The sequence below is a fragment of the Dermochelys coriacea genome, chromosome 11, assembly GCF_009764565.3.
Source record: "Dermochelys coriacea isolate rDerCor1 chromosome 11, rDerCor1.pri.v4, whole genome shotgun sequence".
In the NCBI taxonomy this organism is placed as follows: Eukaryota; Metazoa; Chordata; order Testudines; family Dermochelyidae; genus Dermochelys; species Dermochelys coriacea.
The window spans coordinates 26,339,473-26,357,816 of NC_050078.2; the positions used below are offsets into that span (position 1 = coordinate 26,339,473).

An 18,344-nucleotide genomic window follows, 5' to 3' on the forward strand; every position below is an offset into this window, starting at 1 on the left:
CTCCACAAAATTGGCCTCTGCCTGAAGAGTTAAATTTTCTGTTAGATCAGTGAGTGGAAAATTGATATGCTTGTGCAGACACAAGTAGGCCTGACATTTTCTTCAGAATGGCTTACATAATGGTAATGGCTTACATAAACACAGTATATTGGAAAGAAAAATAAAAACGCCCAAAGTGTTTGCCATTACCGAAAATGTGTTATTTCAGTTGAGGAAGGTGCATGTAGAATGAATATATATGTATATAATAAAATATGTAAGGGCTTTCATTATTTACAGTGACTGTAATAATATTTCCCAGAAAGGGAAGCTGCCCAGAGTAATCTGCTGATTGCATAGACACCCTCAGACACTTGTCCCATTGCCTTCCTGTAGTCCTCTCAACTTCTTTTGTGTTTGAAAAGGATTGGTTTGGATTCCCTTTGGAGCTCACCAGCACTACTCCTTCAGTTGGAGAAAATACTGTTGAATGTGACATGAGACACTGCCTCTTCTCTAAACATTAAACATTCTGCAACACTTTTTGCATGAGAAAGAGAAATGGAATGATAGTCGAACCTAGGTCTTCTTTATGGCTATGTAGAGTACAACAAAGCGAGCAGGCAAGTTGAATCTTCAGGTTTCAAGGTAGCAGCCATGTTGGTCTGTATTCGCAAAAAGAAAGAGTACTTGTGGCACCTTAAAGACTAACCAATTTATTTGAGCATAAGCTTTCGTGAGCTACAGCTCAGTTCATCAGATGCATTCAGTGGAAAATACAGTGGGGAGATTTCCCCCCCCCCCCGCCCCCCTACTCTGAAACCTCTCCTTACAGTGTGTATGATAACACCCATTGTTTCATGTTCTCTGTGTATATAAATCTCCCCACTGTATTTTCCACCGAATGCATCTGATGAAGTGAGCTGTAGCTCACGAAAGCTTATGCTCAAATAAATTTGTTAGTCTCTAAGGTGCCACAAGTACTCCTTTTCTTTTTGTTGAATCTTCAGTCATCCTCTAGTTAGTGACAGAAATACATTTGGTCTAGTTTGCAACACACACACACACACACACACACACAGTTCTCTGCTATTGTAAAAATACTTGAAATTTTACCATAATTAAAGCTTGATTTTCATTCTCTTTAGTGCCTTTCTGCCTTCATATCTCAGAAGACTAAAATTAGTCTAAACATTAGAAATATGTTAGGTTTCTATGTGTGTCTTAATACTCAGTGTGTCTGACGGAGTCCTGTTTCGTTCCTGTAAAGAAGGGTTAAAGTTGGTTTTGTTTTCGGCAGGATTTGACACCAAATGTTTTTCAGTATAATTGTCTTTATGTTCCTAGTACTGTCATCCTAGATCTCGCACAGAATAGCTAGATTTCAATTATACACTTTTATCTGTTTTCAGGACCCTGGCCCACCACCACCTTCACCCTTGATGGGTCTGAAGCCTCTGCAGTTGTTAGAGATCAAAGCTAGGGGAAGATTTGGTTGTGTATGGAAAGCTCAGTTGCTAAATGAGTATGTTGCCGTCAAAATATTCCCAATTCAGGTATGTAAATGTTCTTATTGTCCTATGATGATTTAAAATACCAATATACAAAGCAGACTTTTCTGTATACAATAGGAAGTCGTCATCTCCCCAAATGTCAGTAACTGTAAAAAATTAAGTTCTCAAATAAAGGAAATGTTTGCAGCTCAAAAGTGAACAAGGCAGATGATGGCATATCTTTTAATTGAACTAAAAATAAGTTACAATTAAATGCAAAATACGTGCTCTAATACAACATTGGGGGAATGGAGTTAAAAGTTAAGAAATTCAAGAGAGGTTCTGGTCCTGCAAACTTTTAAGCATCTGAGTAATTTTAAGCACTTTACTAGTCCCATTGCACCTGCTGGCCATCCTCCTACTGGTTTAAGTAGTATTTTGCTGTTAGGTACTGAAAAAATGTGACCCTACTAAGGAGATTTTTTGCTAATGCTGTCGAAATTAAGTGGTGGTCCTAATAAATGGCAATTGTTAGAAGAAATAGGTATCCTGAAAGAGATCCCGGTAAAGTGGCTGTTCCAGTAGGCATGTCTCCATTAAGTGAAGTATACTGCAGTACTGGAAATGTTGAGCTGTTAAATTGTTAGCAGTGCAGTCTCACTGGAAGTATTATAAAGCTGTAGCTCACGAAAGCTTATGCTCAAATAAATTTGTTAGTCTCTAAGGTGCCACAAGTACTCCTTTTCTTTTTGTTAATCCGAGTGTTACAGTACTTAAAAATACGCTTTACCAGTTAAGGAGGGGTGAGTTGTACTTATATTTTCTAATGGGTAGATCCATATTGAGTTGCTGATAAACACATCTATAGATATAATCTTTCTCTAGTAGGAATTTCTCACCCCCGAAATAAAACCCATTACACCTGGTACTCTGCTTAACTCAATTTAATGAAGAAAAAGCTGTTCCCACTCTTCAAAATGATATAATAATTTTATTAAAACTTCTATTGAGCATTAATTTTGAGCAATGATCTTCAGCATCAGTGTGGTTAATATTGCTAGCATTATCAAGAGCCAAACATTATATCTGGTGGGCAATATGCAAGCACTTCACTCAGCTGACAGTGCCCCAGACCTGACCTCTAGCTTCTCTGCTTTTTCAATGTGTGGTATCTATGGAGATTCACGTTGGTGCCAACCTGCATAGTACTGGTGCAATAAACAGATTTCCATGGGAAACTACCAAATACAGTTTCCTTGTAACTTATATAGGTACATTAAGATTTATCCTGTAATTTTATGCATTTTTTTAAAAATAATCTATCCAGTCTGTCAATATTAATATTTTGGAATGTGCCTTTCTTTCCATTGATTCAAATTTATACCAGGTCAGAACAGTTTTTAATCTGTTATAGAAGGTCAGTTAAGTTTTCACAGTGAATTACAGCAGCAAACTTGTGACTTGTAGAAGAGAGGGTTTTTTTTTCCCCATCAGAATATAGTAAGTGTACTAACTTAATATCTGTGCTTGATTAAGGACAAACAGTCATGGCAAAATGAGTATGAAATTTACAGCTTGCCTGGAATGAAGCATGAAAATATCTTACAATTCATTGGTGCAGAGAAACGAGGCACCAGCATTGATGTAGATCTATGGTTAATTACAGCATTTCATGAAAAGGTATGTCAGTTTTGACAAAGAATAATGTTGTTTTTATCTATTTAGTTTCATTGTAATTTTATTAAAATCCTGTAGCCTATGAACAAGCTTAAAGAAAGGAAGGCTGTGTAATTGTAATTTGGAATTCCAGCCAATTTTAAAAAAGAATTGAAAGTAGTTTCACTTACCCACCAAGTCCTCCCCTGTTTTTGTAACTTCAGAGATCATTATTCTCCTCTCATCCTCTTCCCCATCCAAAAAACCAAACCAAAACAGATTTTGTCGTAGTAGTGACTTTTCCAGCTTCTCTGGCATTGATCCTTGCCAGAAGAAGATGTTTACTAAAACAACACAAAAATATAATTTTCTCAGTGTTTCACTTGGATTGTGGGCCTTTCTAATGAAGTAGGTCTTCAAAAGTTTTATTAACTAATGTCCATCAGTTGAATTGAGTCTCATACTTGAAATTTTTATCACAAATTTTAATGGTTTTCAGTATGGAAAGCTCCCTACAATAAGAAATATCAAAGTGTATGTATAACAAAATAAGAGCATTATTGTTACTACTGTCCCATCTAGCTTTTGTGATGTAACTTAAAATTCTTGTACTAGAATAAAAATATTTTCAGACATTTTTAATATTGGGACTTGTAAAATTAAAGCGGTGGTATAATAGCATAAATAGCTAAGGGGAAATCGAGTGTTTTGCTATGAACTATGTAAATTTAGGAAGGTTATTTCCTGTATCAATCTTATAAAAATGATTATTCAATATATAAAGATTCTACATAATGTAAATGTGAAAATTGATTTATGCTGTCATAGTCAGTATTTATAGTTTGAGAGATATCACACCTCAATCCTAATAAATACATCCATCAGGTTAAATGTAGCTTTTGATTGTAATTTTTGCTTTGATTACTGTAAAGCTTTAAACAAGACAGCTACCTCGCATTTTTGTTACCTGTCGGTTCAATTTATTTATGCATGTTATGTCAAACTAAACCAACAGATAAACATTTCCCTTTCTAGAAGGATATGATCTATTTAATTATTTATTTCTGAATTTTTTTAAACTACTGTTACCTCTTAACAACCAAGATTACTCTCATTGAAGAACAGGAGAAAGAAATCTATTCCCCCCCCCCCCCAGTTTTTGTACATTTTGTCAGCATTTGGTTTGTTAGCAATTAAGTTCTTCTTCGAGTGATTGCTCATGTCAATTCCATTCTATGTGTGCATGCGCCCATGTGCATGGACTTCAGAGATTTTTGCCATAGCGGTATCCATAGAGTTGGCTGTGGCACCCTTTTGAGTGCCGCGCTCATGGGTTGGTATATTAAGCGCTGCTGGCCCTATGCCCTCTCAGTTCCTCCTTACTGCCCATGATGGTTAGTTGGAGTGCCTTTTCCTTGCTTAGCAACGGCTAGTGGTTTTGTCGTTACTGTTTTCAAGCCTTAGTGTCTTGTAAATAGTTTGTTTATAGTACAGTAACTCCTTGCTTTACGTCGTATTTATGTTCCTGAAAATGCTACTTTAGCAAAACAATGTTAAGCAAATCCAATTGCCCCATAAGAATGAAGGTAAATTAGGTTCCAGGGAAATTTTTTTCGCTGGTGGAGTCAGATGGTGGGATATTTCCCAGGGAATGCCTTACTGCTAAATAATGAACTAGCACTCAGCTGAGCCCTCAAGGGTTAACACGTTGTTAATGTAGCCTCACACTCTACAAGGCAGCACAAAATGGAGGGAGGAGAGACAGCATGGCAGAGAGACCGACATGCTGGGGGGGGGGGGAGATGGGAAGGGACGCATTGCCCCTTTAAGTATGCTGACCCCACTCTTAAATACACTGCCTTTCTAAGTAGATCAGAAAGTTGAGACAGCAGCTGCTGTCAGCAAGCTCCCTCCTTTCTGAACTCTGTCGTGTCGTCGTCCCCCTCCCTCCACCCCTGCTCTGTGGAGATGGGGTAAAGGAGCGGGGGGTGGGAGGAGGGGAATACCCTGACATTAGCACCTCTTCTCCTCCCCTCCCACCACACAGCAAGCAGGAGGCTCCCAGGAGCAGCTCCAAAGCAAAGGGCAGGAGAAGCACATGGCAGTGGGGGGGACGGACAGCTGAACTGCGCAGCAATTGATAGTCTGCTGGGCAGCTGCCGCACTGGGAACTTAGGCAGGCTGCCCAGTCCACCCTAGTTCCAAGCCCCCACCTGCTAGCTCCAACAGGCTGCTCTTTCTGCAAGCAGTGGACAAAGCAGGCGACTGCCAAACAACGTTATAAGGGAGCGTTGCCCAACTTTAAACGAGCATGTTCTCTAGTTGATCAGCAACAAAACAACATTAACTGAGACGACGTTAAGAAGGAGTTACTTTAGCTAGTGTTTGAGTAGTTGGGACTCTAACTTCTAACTATGCTACTTAACAATGAGGTGCGCATTCCCCAGCCTCCAGGTTTTAAGCCCTGCTCTGACTGTAACAGGCTTATGCCTGTTAGTGACCCCCCCATAGCAGCTGCTTGAAGTGCTTGGGGGAATCGCATATGAGGGACAAAAGTTTCGACCCAGGAAGAGCACAACATCCATTTGAGGGCCCTTCTCATGGAATCTACTCTCTGTCCGGCTTCTGAGCTTTCCCGGCTAGACTCTATCCTTAGTATTTTGGCCTTGGTGTGTAGCAACCACTCTCTGTTGCCGGTGCCCAAAAAAGTCCAAGAAAGACCATGGGGTATTGGGCAAAGGACCCAGTTTAGGTCACCAGCCCACACTGGAGCTACATGACCTGCCACCCCAATGGGGGCCACACTCCTGGGAGCGGTAGGAAACCCAGGCTTGTGGTGAGGCTGATGCCTTCCAAAGCTCTTCCAGAGCAGAGGCCTCTACTGGCGCCGTGTGGGTCACCGGAAGCGGCAAAGGCTCACTACGTGGGCAAGCCAGCCATCTAGACCCTCCTAGAGGGCAGGTGAGCGCTGCCTATCCCCAGAGCTGAGACAGTGCTCTCTGTCTCCATGCTGCAGATCTCTGGCTTCACAACACAGGTCCTCTGCAGGTCGCCCTAGACCACTGGAACTGTGATCGTGGTCTCCGCCCTCTTTAAGTGGATCGCCTTGAGGGAGCCGCTGGTCACTGTATCACTGGCACAGTTTGCCATCCTGCCAGTTGTCGTCTTGGTACAGATCCCCATCCCCTGCACCATGGGAATGTTCTCAGTTGTGGTACCGGTCCCACCCCTGGTACAGATCTTCCTATTCAAAATGTTGGTCTCTAGCGGCGATGGTTAGTCACCAGATGTAGGCATAGTCAGCCCCACCGTGGTCACAGGAAAAAGATTCCTCCGGCATGGAGAGGGAATTCAACCCCTTGCTGAGGCATCACCAGCATGCTTAGGCACCCAAGGCTGTGTCGACATGTGTTGTCAGCTTCGCAACATGGCCATTGGCCAGCACAGTGGCTCTACTGGAGTACATGGGGCACGCCTGTGATGCCAGTGCCCCCTCCGAAGCCTCACGCAACAGCTGATGTCACTGGCGGTACCAGGCTCGATGGACAAAGTGCACTCAAAGGTCAGGGTAGAGGAGTGAGTGCCCACCCCCTTTCCCCCACAGAGCATGATGCCCTGGGGACTCCCCCGGTGGTCTAGTCTTTGTCGTCGTCGTCCCTGGACAAGGCGGTGACGGGGCCTTACTGCTAGCGTGCCAGAGGACTTTAAAGAACACCAGTTCCTGCTTCGATGGGTGGCCAAGAACTTGAGCCTGGAGATAGAGGAGATGGCCTGTGTTCAGTGTGCTCTGGGCTTCTACCCCTGCCGATGTTGCATTACCAGTGGATGATGGAGTCTTAAAAATAGCCAAAGCTCTCTGGCAAATCCCATCATCCATCCTTCCCACCTCCAAGAGGGCTGAGAGAAAATACTTCATCCCAGCCAAGGAGTTTGAGTACTTGTATAGCCACCCGCCTCCATGCTTGCTGGTCATCTCTGCAGCCAGTGAAAAGGACAAACAGGGACACACCAGTTAGACTCCCCAAAAATGAACAGGCAAAGAGGCTGGACCTTTTTGGGAGGAAGATTTATTGAGCAGCCAGCCTTCAGTTCTGGGTGGCAAACCACCAGGTCTATTGGGCAGATACAGCTTCAACTTATGGGACACCCTCTGTAAGTTCAAGGAATCCTTGCCCAGGACTTGGTCCAGGAGTTTGGTATCCCCGTGGAGGAGGGCACTGCAGCAGCGAGGTGTTCCCTCCAAATGGCATGGGATGTGGCCGACTTGGTGGTGAGGGTGGTTGCATGGGCAGTAGTCATGATGCGCAGCTCCTGGCTTCAGACCACTGGCCTGTTTCAGGAAATGCAGGACTCAATTCAAGATATCCTGTTTGATGGGAATGGTCTCTTTGTGGGGCAGACTGATGCAAGGCTGCATAGCCTGAAGGACACTTCGGGCCTCCCTTTGCTCACTGGGTCTACATATGCCGCAATTGGCAAGGAAACGGTTCTGGCCACCATTGCCAAGGCCTTGGCAGCCTCAACAGGTCTGCAAGGACAAGGAATAGAGACACGAGCTTTAGTCGTCGCTGGCCTTGCTTCTCCCAGTCACCCATGCAACCCAGTCCGGCAAACCATCCTGGGGGCCATAAGCACTCATTTTGAAGGTGCGCTCAAGAGCGATGCCCCAGTCAACTTCCCGGATCCACCTCATTGTTTCCTCAGCTGTCTTCGTTCCTACTGTTCTGCCTCGTCACGGGTCACCTTGGACTGCTGGGTGCTAGAGATGTCTCAGGGCTACATCCTGCAATTCTTCCCCCCCCATCACCCCTTTCCCTATCCCTCTTTGGGGACTCTTCTTATGGGCAGTTTCTTGTTCAGGAGGTAGAGAACCTCCTGCACCTGGGGGCAGTGGAGGAGGTCCCTTGGGACATGAAAGGAAACGGGTTCTAATCCCACTAATTTCTAATCCAAAAAGCAAAAAGGGGCCTCAAACCCATTCTGGACCTGCGATGTCTCAAGTCTCTCAAGAAGTCGAAATTTCACTTGGTCTCCCTGGCTTCCATCATCCCCTCTCTGGATCCGGGAGACTGGTACGTCCCCCTCGACTTGAAGGATGCTTATTTCCATATTCCAAGGTCACAGACATTTCCTCCGTTTCATAGTGGGCGGACACCATTTTCAATTCACGGTGCTGCCCTTTGGCCTCTCGTTGGCCCCAAAGGTGTTCACAAAATGGATGGTGTCAGTGGCCCCTTACCTGAGATGCAGGTCTTCCCATGCCTTGATGATTGGCTCAGCAAGGTCAGGTCTCTGGAACAAGTGCAGAGGAGTCTTGATCTGTGCATTCCACTTGCTGCGTCCTGGGCCTGTTGATAAATGACAAAAAAAATCCACCTTAAGGCTGGTCCAGCTAATGTAGTTCATTGGGGTGGTTCTCCACTCCATACAAGCTTGAGCCTTCCTTCTGGAGGTACGTTTTCAGGCCATGTTGGACCTGATTTCCCATGTGAAGAATCATCCACTCACCACTGCTCACACCTGCCTGCAGTTGTTAGGCCACATGGCTGGAACCAGGAATGTGTTAGCAGATCACCTGAGCAGGACCTTCTCGTCTCTCACCATGAGTGGTCGCTTCATCCAGAGGCAGTCAGTATGGTCTTCCAAAGGAGGGGGGACCCCCCTGCTCCCGGTAGACTGGTTTGCATCCCATCAGAACAGGAAATGCCGCGTGTTCTGTTTGATCTGGGGGATGGACAGGGGCTCCCTGTCAGATGCCTTTCTGCTCCCATGGTCAGGTCCTGATGTATACCTTCCCACCAGTGCCATTGATCTTCACGTGGATTCTGTGGATCAAACAGGACTGGGCAAAGATTATCATAATAGCTCTTGCATGGCCTCAATAGCACTGGTTCAGCATGCTGCTGGATCTCTTGGCAGCCTCCCCACTGCAGCTACCTCTCTGGCCAGACCTGCTGTCCCAGAACCACGGCAATCTTCTTCACCCAAACCTGCCAGCATTTAACTTGACAGCATGGCTACTGTATGGCTGAATGTGGAAGAACTGGAATGCTTGGCCCGGGTCCAACAGGTCTTTTTGGATAGCAGAAAACCCTCTACCAGAGCAGCTTACCTGCCCAAGTGGAAAAGGTTCACGGTGCTGGACCTCGCAACGATGTATCCAGGCTGAGCGGGCCTTACTGCAAGTGATCCTGGATTATCTTCTGCACCTCAAACTCTAAGGATTGTCTCTGTCATTGATCAGGGTCCACCTGGCTGCTCTTTTCGCCTTCCACCCTCCATTCCAGGCACGCCGGTCTTCGCTCATGACATAATAGCGCTCTTTTTGAAAGGTCTGGAGCATCTCTACCCTCACGTCCAGGATCCTGTTCCTCCCTGGGACTTGAATCTCATGCTGTTGCAGCTCATTTGGCCTCCCTTCGACCTTCTGGCTTCCTTCTCTCCTGGAACGTTTTGTTCCTGCTTGCCAAAACATGTGCCCGCAGGGTGTCTGAGATCAAGGCATTGACTTCAGAACTGCCTTATAAAGTATTCTACAAGGTTACGGTCCAGCTGTAGCTGCACCCAGCTTTTCCACCCACCGTAGCTTCACAGTTTCATACCAACCATGACATATACTTACCTGTCTTCTTCCCGAAGCCTCATAAATCAGAAGAGGAATGCAAGTTGCATGCTCTGGACGTCAGGAAGGCTTTAGCCTTTTACATCGATAGGACAAAGCTGTTTCGCAAGTCAGTGCAGCTGTTCATTGTAGTGGCAGACGGGATGAAAGGTTGCCCAGTGCCTGATGAGAAAATTTCATCCTGGAGCACGGCCTGTATCCACTATGAGCTGGCGAAAGTGCTTCCACCGGCAATCCTGATGGCGCACTCTACTAGCGCCCAAGCATGATCAGCGGCCTTCCTGGCACAGGTGCCAATCCAAGAGTAGCTGCTGGTCATCTGTCCATATGTTCACATCTCATTATGCACTTAATCAGCAAGCTTGAGATGACGCTGGCTTTGGCAGAGCAGTGCTACAAGCCACATGACCATGAACTCGGAGCTCACCTCTATGAATACTGCTTGAGTCACCAAAATGGAATAGACATGAGCAAGCACTCAAAGAAGAAAAAAATTACCTACCTTTCTATTTTCCATCTCTAAGGTGCCACAAGTACTCCTTTTCTTTTTGTGAATACAGACCAACACGGCTGCTACTCTGAAACCTACCTACCTTTCGTAACTCTTGTTCTTCAAGATGTATTGCTCATGTCTATGCAATTACCTGCCCTCCTGCCCCTCTATTGGAGTTGCTGGCAAGAAGGAACTGAGAGGGCAGAGTTGGCGGCGCCTAACATACCGACGAATAAGCGCAGCACTCAAGAGTGTCATAGCCAACCCTACAGATACTGCTAAGGCAAAAATCTCTGACGACCGTGCACATGAGTGTGTGCGCACCTAGAATGGAATGGACCTGAGTAACGCATCTCAAAGAACAACAGTTATGAAAGATAGGTAACCGTTTTTTCCCTTGAGCAGTCAATCCAATTTTTCCCTTTTTGTATGGGCTTTACTCACAGCAACAAGTGAGAGACAGACACTTCTCTGGTTTTTAAAAAGTGATATTTAAAACCCAAAATGTTGGCACAGAGGATTCAAGCGTAGTAGTGTAGTATCTGAAAATATTTTTACTCATTGTTTATAATTGACTAGATTTGTAGTCGATAATATGAGAAAAGGTAAAGAAACGATCTCTATCCTAGATCCCCCTCACTCAAAAAAAAAAAAAAAAAAAAAAAAACACCTCTGAATATCAATGTAATGCTTGTGAGAAAGTACATACATGGTTCTACATGATGCTTGGGGGTGGATCCACAAAACTCTTGTTTGTGCCCAGAAAATCGAATCACCCGAAAGCAAAGAAATTCCAGTATTTTTTTCCTTGACTGTTCTTTTACAGAATAATTTCTTAATATCTCTCATAAATTGTCTATCTTCATCTCTAGTCTTTTTTAGTTTAAAAATTTGCACATTTGACTCCCATTTATTTAATCTTCTAATAAATGAGGATCAAAGATATTTTCACATTTCTTAAATTTTATTAAATTGTTTGGTTATTGTGTGAACTATAGATATATCCTGTAAGTATTTATTGTGTTAAGAGATGATCAGTTGGATTGGAAATAACAACAGGATTATACAGTAGAACTTCAGAGTTACAAACACGTAGGGAATGAGGTTGTTCATAACTCTGAAATGTTCGCAACTCTGAACAAAACATGATTATTTCAAAAGTTTTTACAACTCAACATTGACTTAATACAACTTTGATACTGCTTTTAACTACCTTAATTTAAAAGAAACAAGCACAGAAACAGTTTTCTTACCTTGTCAAATCTTTTTTAAAACTTTCCCTTAATTTTTACTAGTTTAACACAGTACTGTATGTATTTGTGTTGAGGTGGTTTTTTTGGATTGTTTTATTTATTTTTTGTTTTGGTCCCTGCTGTTGCCTGATTGCATACTTTCAGTTCCAAATGAGGTATGTGGTTGACTGGTCTGAGGTTCTACTATATATGTAATCGTTCATGCTATGTATATAGGTTTATGAAATGGATATGATTCTTTGTATCTGTGTTCTAGGTACACTTTATCATTAAGAAAATCTCTTCTTAAGGGGAAATAATGAGATTTACCTTCTTAATTGTTTTTCCCTCCGTTATACAGGGTTCATTATCTGACTTTCTCAAGGCAAATGTGGTTTCTTGGAATGAGCTGTGTCATATTGCTGAAACTATGGCTAGAGGTTTGGCTTACCTTCATGAGGATATACCAGGTCTGAAAGATGGACATAAACCTGCTATATCCCATAGGTATACTATATTTCAGATATTGCCTATTATCTCGTGTATTAAGCTTTAGCTTAATCTTGTGTAAAGATATAAGAACAATATGGCTATGAAATACTTTATAGTAGCTAAAATAAACATTTAAATCAGATTAATAAGTAAAACAACATTGCAACTTTGCACTTCCAAGAAAAATCTGTTCTAGGTAATTTTTTTTAAAAAAATATTTTTATAATTTTGAAATGCAGCTGTTTAAACTACAGGTTAATGTGTCTGATTTAAAGCATTCTGTGGTTATAAAATGTAAAGTGAATTACTACTGAAAATGACACAACTACTCTCAATGTGAGATATCCAGTAAGTTGCTTATAAAGCAGATCTCCATATATTTCATCTATCTCCAAGTCCAGATGACTACACTGTATCTACTCTATCTGAGAATAGATACTTAACTCAAATATTTCAGTACACAGTCAAGTCTACTTTGCATTCATTATAGTACCTACTCAGTTCCCTATGCTTGAGGTTATGCATATACCTGGAACTCAAAAGTAATTAGGCCTTGTTCTATACCACTGATGTCTAATGTGAGTTTTATCATGGACTTGTGTGAGGATCAGAGCCTTAAACCACCACCTGAGTTCTGTATGGGTGGAGCCCTGAACTTACCTGGAGTCAAATTTGACTTCAGTGTGTCTGTTCACCTGCTTAAAGTACGTGCTTATGTGCTTAGTTAGGTTGGGAAGCAATTGGGAAACTCCTTGTAACTGTTAGAGGCATGTTGACTCTACTCTCTATTCCTAGTTACTCCACCTTCTTACAATTCTGAAAGCAAATAAGTGTTAGTATTTTTTGTAGGTTCGCTTTATAATTATACCCAGACAAAAAAGTAGTTAAGGTGAAGATAAGAGTACAAAGTAGTAACTTAAAGATACTCAGATCCCTGAGCTTGAGGTTTATGACTTAAACCTAAAAATTTGAAAGTACAGAATTTAACAAAGTACCCCAGATTCCTTAACTATACTTCCTTTAGTGATATCAATTAACCTTTCATTTTTCCTCTTTATTCCTTTAACGCCTGCTTTGTAAGATGTATTTTGGGATCAGGAGCAGTTTTTTTTTTTCTTTCTAAACTTGAGTGCACAGTTCTCAGATATAGACTGGAGGACCAGTGCTAGTAATAATAATAGGGCTCAGATTTTCCTAGATGCGATAGCTGATGGATTCCTTCATCAAGTAGTTGCTGAACCGACTAGAGGGGATGCCATTTTAGATTTAATTTTGGTGAGCAGTGAGGACCTCATAGAAGAAATGGTTGTAGGGGATAATCTTGGTTCAAGTGATCATGAGCTAATTCAGTTCAAACTGAACGGAAGGATTAATAAAAATAAATCAGCAACTAGGGTTTTTGATTTCAAAAGGGCTGACTTTCAAAAATTAAGGAAATTAGTTAGGGAAGTGGATTGGACTGAAGAATTTATGGATCTAAAGGTAGAGGAGGCCTGGGATTACTTTAAATCAAAACTGCAGAAGCTATCGGAAGCCTGTATCCCAAGAAAGGGGAAAAAATTCATAGGCAGGAGTTGTAGACCAAGCTGGATGAGCAAGCATCTTAGGTGATTAAGAAGAAGTAGAAAGCATACAGGGAGTGGAAGATGGGAGGGATCAGCAAGGAAAGCTACCTTATTGAGGTCAGAACATGTAGGGATAAAGTGAGACAGGCTAAAAGTCGAGTAGAGTTGGACCTTGCAAAGGGAATTAAAACCATTGGTAAAAGGTTCTATAGCCATATAAGTAAGAAGAAAACTAAGAAAGAAGTGGGGCCGCTAAACACTGAGGATGGAGTGGAGGTTAAGGATAATCTAGGCATGGCCCAATATCTAAACAAATACTTTGCCTCAGTCTTTAATAAGGCTAAAGAGGATCTTAGGGATAATGGTAGCATGACAAATGGGAATGAGGATATGGAGGCAAATATTACCATATTTGAGGTAGAAGCAAAACTGAAACAGCTTAATGAGACTAAATCAGGGGGCCCAGATAATCTTCATCCAAGAATATTAAAGAAATTGGCACCTGAAATTGCAAGCCCATTAGCAAGAATTTTTAATGAATCTGTAAATTCAGGAGTTGTACCGTATGATTGGAGAATTGCTAATATAGTTCCTATTTTTAAGAAAGGGGAAAAAAAAGTGATCCGTGTAACTACAGGCCTGTTAGTTTGACATCTGTAGTATGCAAGGTCCTGGAAAAAATTTTGAAGGAGAAATTAGTTAAGGACATTGAAGTCAATGGTAAATGGGACAAAATACAACACGGTTTTACAGAAGGTAGATCGTGCCAAACCAACCTGATCTCCTTTTTTTGAGAAAGTAACAGATTTTTTTAGACAAAGGGAATGCAGTGGATCTAATTTACTTAGATTTCAGTAAGGCATTTGATATCGTGCCACATGGGGAATTATTATTTAAATTGGAAAAGATGCGGATCAATATGAACATTGAAAGGTGGATAAGGAATTGGTTAAAGGGGAGACTACAACGGGTCCTACTGAAAGGCGAACTGTCAGGCTGGAGGGAGGTTACTAGTGGAGTTCCTCAGGAATCAGTTTTGGGACCAATCTTATTTAATCTTTTTATTACTGACCTTGGCACAAAAAGTGGGAGTGTGCTAATAAAGTTTGCAGACGATACAAAGCTGGGAGGTATTGCCAATTCAGAGAAGGATCGGGATATCATACAGGAGGATCTGGATGACCTTGTAAACTGGAGTAATAGTAATAGGATGGAATTTAATAGTGAGAAGTGTAAGGTTATGCATTTAGGGATTAATAACAAGAATTTTAGTTTAAGCTTGGGACGCATCAATTAGAAGTAATGGAGGAGGAGAAGGACCTTGGGGTATTGGTTGATCATAAGATGACTGAGCTGCCAATGTGATATGGCTGTGAAAAAAGCTAATGCGGTTTTGGGATGCATCAGGAGAGGTATTTCCAGTAGGGATAAGGAGGTTTTAGTATCATTATACAAGGCACTGGTGAGACCTCACCTGGAATACTGTGTGCAGTTCTGGTCTCCCATGTTTAAAAAGGATGAATTCAAACTGGAACAGGTACAGAGAAGGACTACTAGGATGATCCGAGGAATGGAAAACTTGTCTTATGAAAGGAGACTTAAGGAGCTTGGCTTGTTTAGCCTAACTAAAAGAAGGTTGAGGGGAGATATGATTGCTCTCTCTAAATATATCAGAGGGATAAATACCGGAGAGGGGGAGGATTATTTAAGCTCAATACCAATGTGGACACAAGAACAAATGGGTATAAACTGGCCACCAGGAAGTTTAGACTTGAAATTAGACGAAGGTTTCTAACCATCAGAGGAGTGAAGTTTTGGAATAGCCTTCCAAGGGAAGCAGTGGGGGCAAAAAAAACTCTATCCTGGCTTTAAGATTAAACTCGATAAGTTTATGGAGGAGGTGGTATGATGGGATAATGTGATTTTGGTAATTTAATTGATCTTTAAATATTCATGGTAAATAGGCCTAATCCCCTGAGATGGGATATTAGATGAGTGGGATGTGAGTTACCCAGGAAAGAATTTTCTGTAGTATCTGGCTGGTGAATCTTGCCCATATGCTCAGGGTTTAGCTGATTGCCACATTTGGGGTCAGGAAGGAATTTTCCTCCAGGGCAGATTGGAAGAGGCCCTGGAGGTTTTTCGCCTTCCTCTGTAGCATGGGGCATGGTTGACTTGAGGGAGGCTTCTCTGCTCCTTGAAGTCTTTGAACCATGATTTAAGGACTTCAATAGCTCAGACATGGGTGAGGTTTTTCATAGGAGTGGGTGGGTGAGATTCTGTGGCCTGCATTGTGCAGGAGGTCAGACTAGATGATCAGAATGGTCCCTTCTGACTTTAGTATCTATGAATCTATTACTTAAATTTTGAACAGTCACTATCCTTGTACAGTTTGTAGGTGGACTGCTGAAAATATGCATCATCATTGGTTTAATATCTCCATTGTGTACATACCAGCTCCAAGTATGACCTGTAGGTTGTCTGATATTATAGAACTGTGATCTAATTGGAACACTTTGTAGTAAGTACTGAGCTCCTCAAAGGATCAGGTCCCTATTTAGCAGTTGGAATAACTGCCCATATTATCCTATTTTATTTAATCAGGAATTTGGAAAGTAGGCAGTTTGTGGAGTATGACAGTAACAGTTGGTGTCCTGGTCCATTACTAGAGATCTTAGGAACTACAGTAATAGAGATAATAAGGCTAAAGTTGGTACAACCACTTAATTTTATTTATATCAGTGGGACTACTGAAAGTGTGTGAAGTTAAGCGTGTGCGTAAGGCTTTTGCAGCATCTGGGCCCGATGTACTATGTACATATTGACATAAGTAATGTCTTAAACCAGGGTTTCCCAAACTCTTGAAAGTGATAACCTGGTTCAGGAAATAAAGCCAATAAAACCAATCCTATCTCACTACATGATGGTATGAAAGGGCTGCACTTTAATTTGTACAGTTTTTGCTCTGCCATCCGCTTTGGGAAACATTGATATAGGGCTTCATCATGTATTTCCTCCTCCTTTCTCAAATGCTTTCAGCAGTGGAATAGTTATATGTTGCTATTTAAAATATTAACGGGGCATCTGAATTAGCATCAGCTTAAATGGGCAGTTCACACCACAGAGCTATTGTTTAAGACATTCTGGCAGATCGATGATTCTAGATGTGTTACAGCTTACTTCACACTTTGAAGATTTTCTTTGCAACCTAAGACTGAATTTAAAATAAATAAATAAATAAACCCACCACTCTGGAGAGCAAATGAGATATTAGTGTTCTCCTCAACTAGTCTTTTCCTAGTTGGCGTGCTCCACACTTTGGGGAAACACTGTCTTAAGAAGTTTCTTTTGGGCAAATCAGAATTTTCAAAATTGGTATATGTATCTAATATATAAAGATGCTATTTATTATCTTTATTTTGATATATTTTAATTTAATAAAAGTACTGAATCAGTTCAGTATATAAGCAGGACACATTTGTGCTGCTTTTATGGGCCAATTAATGCATGTCAAACTTGTACATTCTAATCTTTGGTGGTCCTATAAGATTGTAGTATGTGGAGTTCTCTTTTTGTGTTTAATTAGTGAGTTAAAGGAGAATGGAAAAATGATGATGACTGGTGATCCCTTGATTCCAGGATGATCTCTACCATGGATTTACATATGGGCCCTGAGATGACTCAGGAGTTCAATTCTGGAACTGCAAATCCATCCACAGTAGGTACAGACATTTTTGTGGCAGGCCAGGAGCCTGCTGGGAGAAAGTTTTTTCTTTTTTCCTTCCTCCTCTCTCTCCTTTCAGCTTTGAGACTAAGGCACTTCTCCTTGAAGCAGGCCACTGCTTGATGGAGGATACGGTGCCATTGGGGTTGGTTGGTGGCTTGCTCTTCCCAGCTTGTGATGTCCACATCATTTTTCTTAAGATACACTGTGTGTCTTTGTAGCATTTCTTCTGACCACCATGGGATCTCTGACCATGGGTGAACTGAGAGTAGAGGACTTGTTTTGGAGGCGAGAGTCTGGTATCTGTACACCATGTTCAGCCCAGCGAAGTTGGTGCATGAGGATCATTGCTTCGATGCTGGTGACATTGGCTTTCAGCGAGGATGCAGGCGTTAGTGCAGCAATCTTGTCACTTGATGTGAAGGATCTTCTGGAGGCATCGTTGGTGATACCTCTTCAAACTCTTGAGATGCTGTCGATAGGTCACCCAGGTTTCTCATCTATAGAGGAGTGTAAGAATTGTCTTATAGACCTGGACCTTGGTGTCCTGCTGTAGGTCATGGTCCTTGAAAATGTGTCCAAGCAATTTTCCAAAGGAAGCACTTGCGCACTGGATCCTGTACTGGATTTTTTGCATTTTGAGAAAGTTGGCTACTGAGGTAGCGGAAGTGCTCAACTGTCTCCAAAGTTTGACCCTCCAATGATGATTTGTGGTGGATCATGTGCAAGTCTGAAGCAGGTTGATAGAACATTTCAGTCTTCTCAGTATTGATTGAGAGTCCTAGGCTTCGGTAAGCTTGTACAAGAAAATCCAGCATGGACTGAAGGTCATTCTCAGCGTGCATGAGGATGACAGTCATCAGCATACTGAAGATCAGTAATGGATGCCCTGAAGACTTTAGACTTCGAGCGGAGATGATTTTAAGGCCCCGCTTGACAAAGTCTTGGCTGGGATGATTTAGTTGGTGTTGGTCCTTCTTTGAGCAAGGAATTGGACTAGATGAGCTCCTGATGTCTCTTCCAACCCTAATTTTCTGTGATTCTATGTCGAAGATTAAAGAGAAAAGGAGTACTTGTGGCACCTTAGA

The 18,344-nt window shown here is 42.1% G+C and overlaps 1 protein-coding gene across 2 annotated transcripts in view; it reads left to right on the plus strand.

The window, feature by feature from the left end:
- ACVR2A (activin A receptor type 2A) overlaps positions 1-18,344 on the plus strand; it is a 119,230-nt gene that overhangs the window by 83,196 nt on the left and 17,690 nt on the right. For both annotated transcript variants that reach the window (XM_038421158.2, XM_038421157.2), the window contains 3 exons: positions 1,392-1,535; positions 3,009-3,152; positions 11,837-11,982. In XM_038421158.2, the coding sequence (XP_038277086.1) occupies positions 1,392-1,535; positions 3,009-3,152; positions 11,837-11,982 (434 nt within the window). The remainder of the gene's footprint in view (positions 1-1,391; positions 1,536-3,008; positions 3,153-11,836; positions 11,983-18,344) is intronic.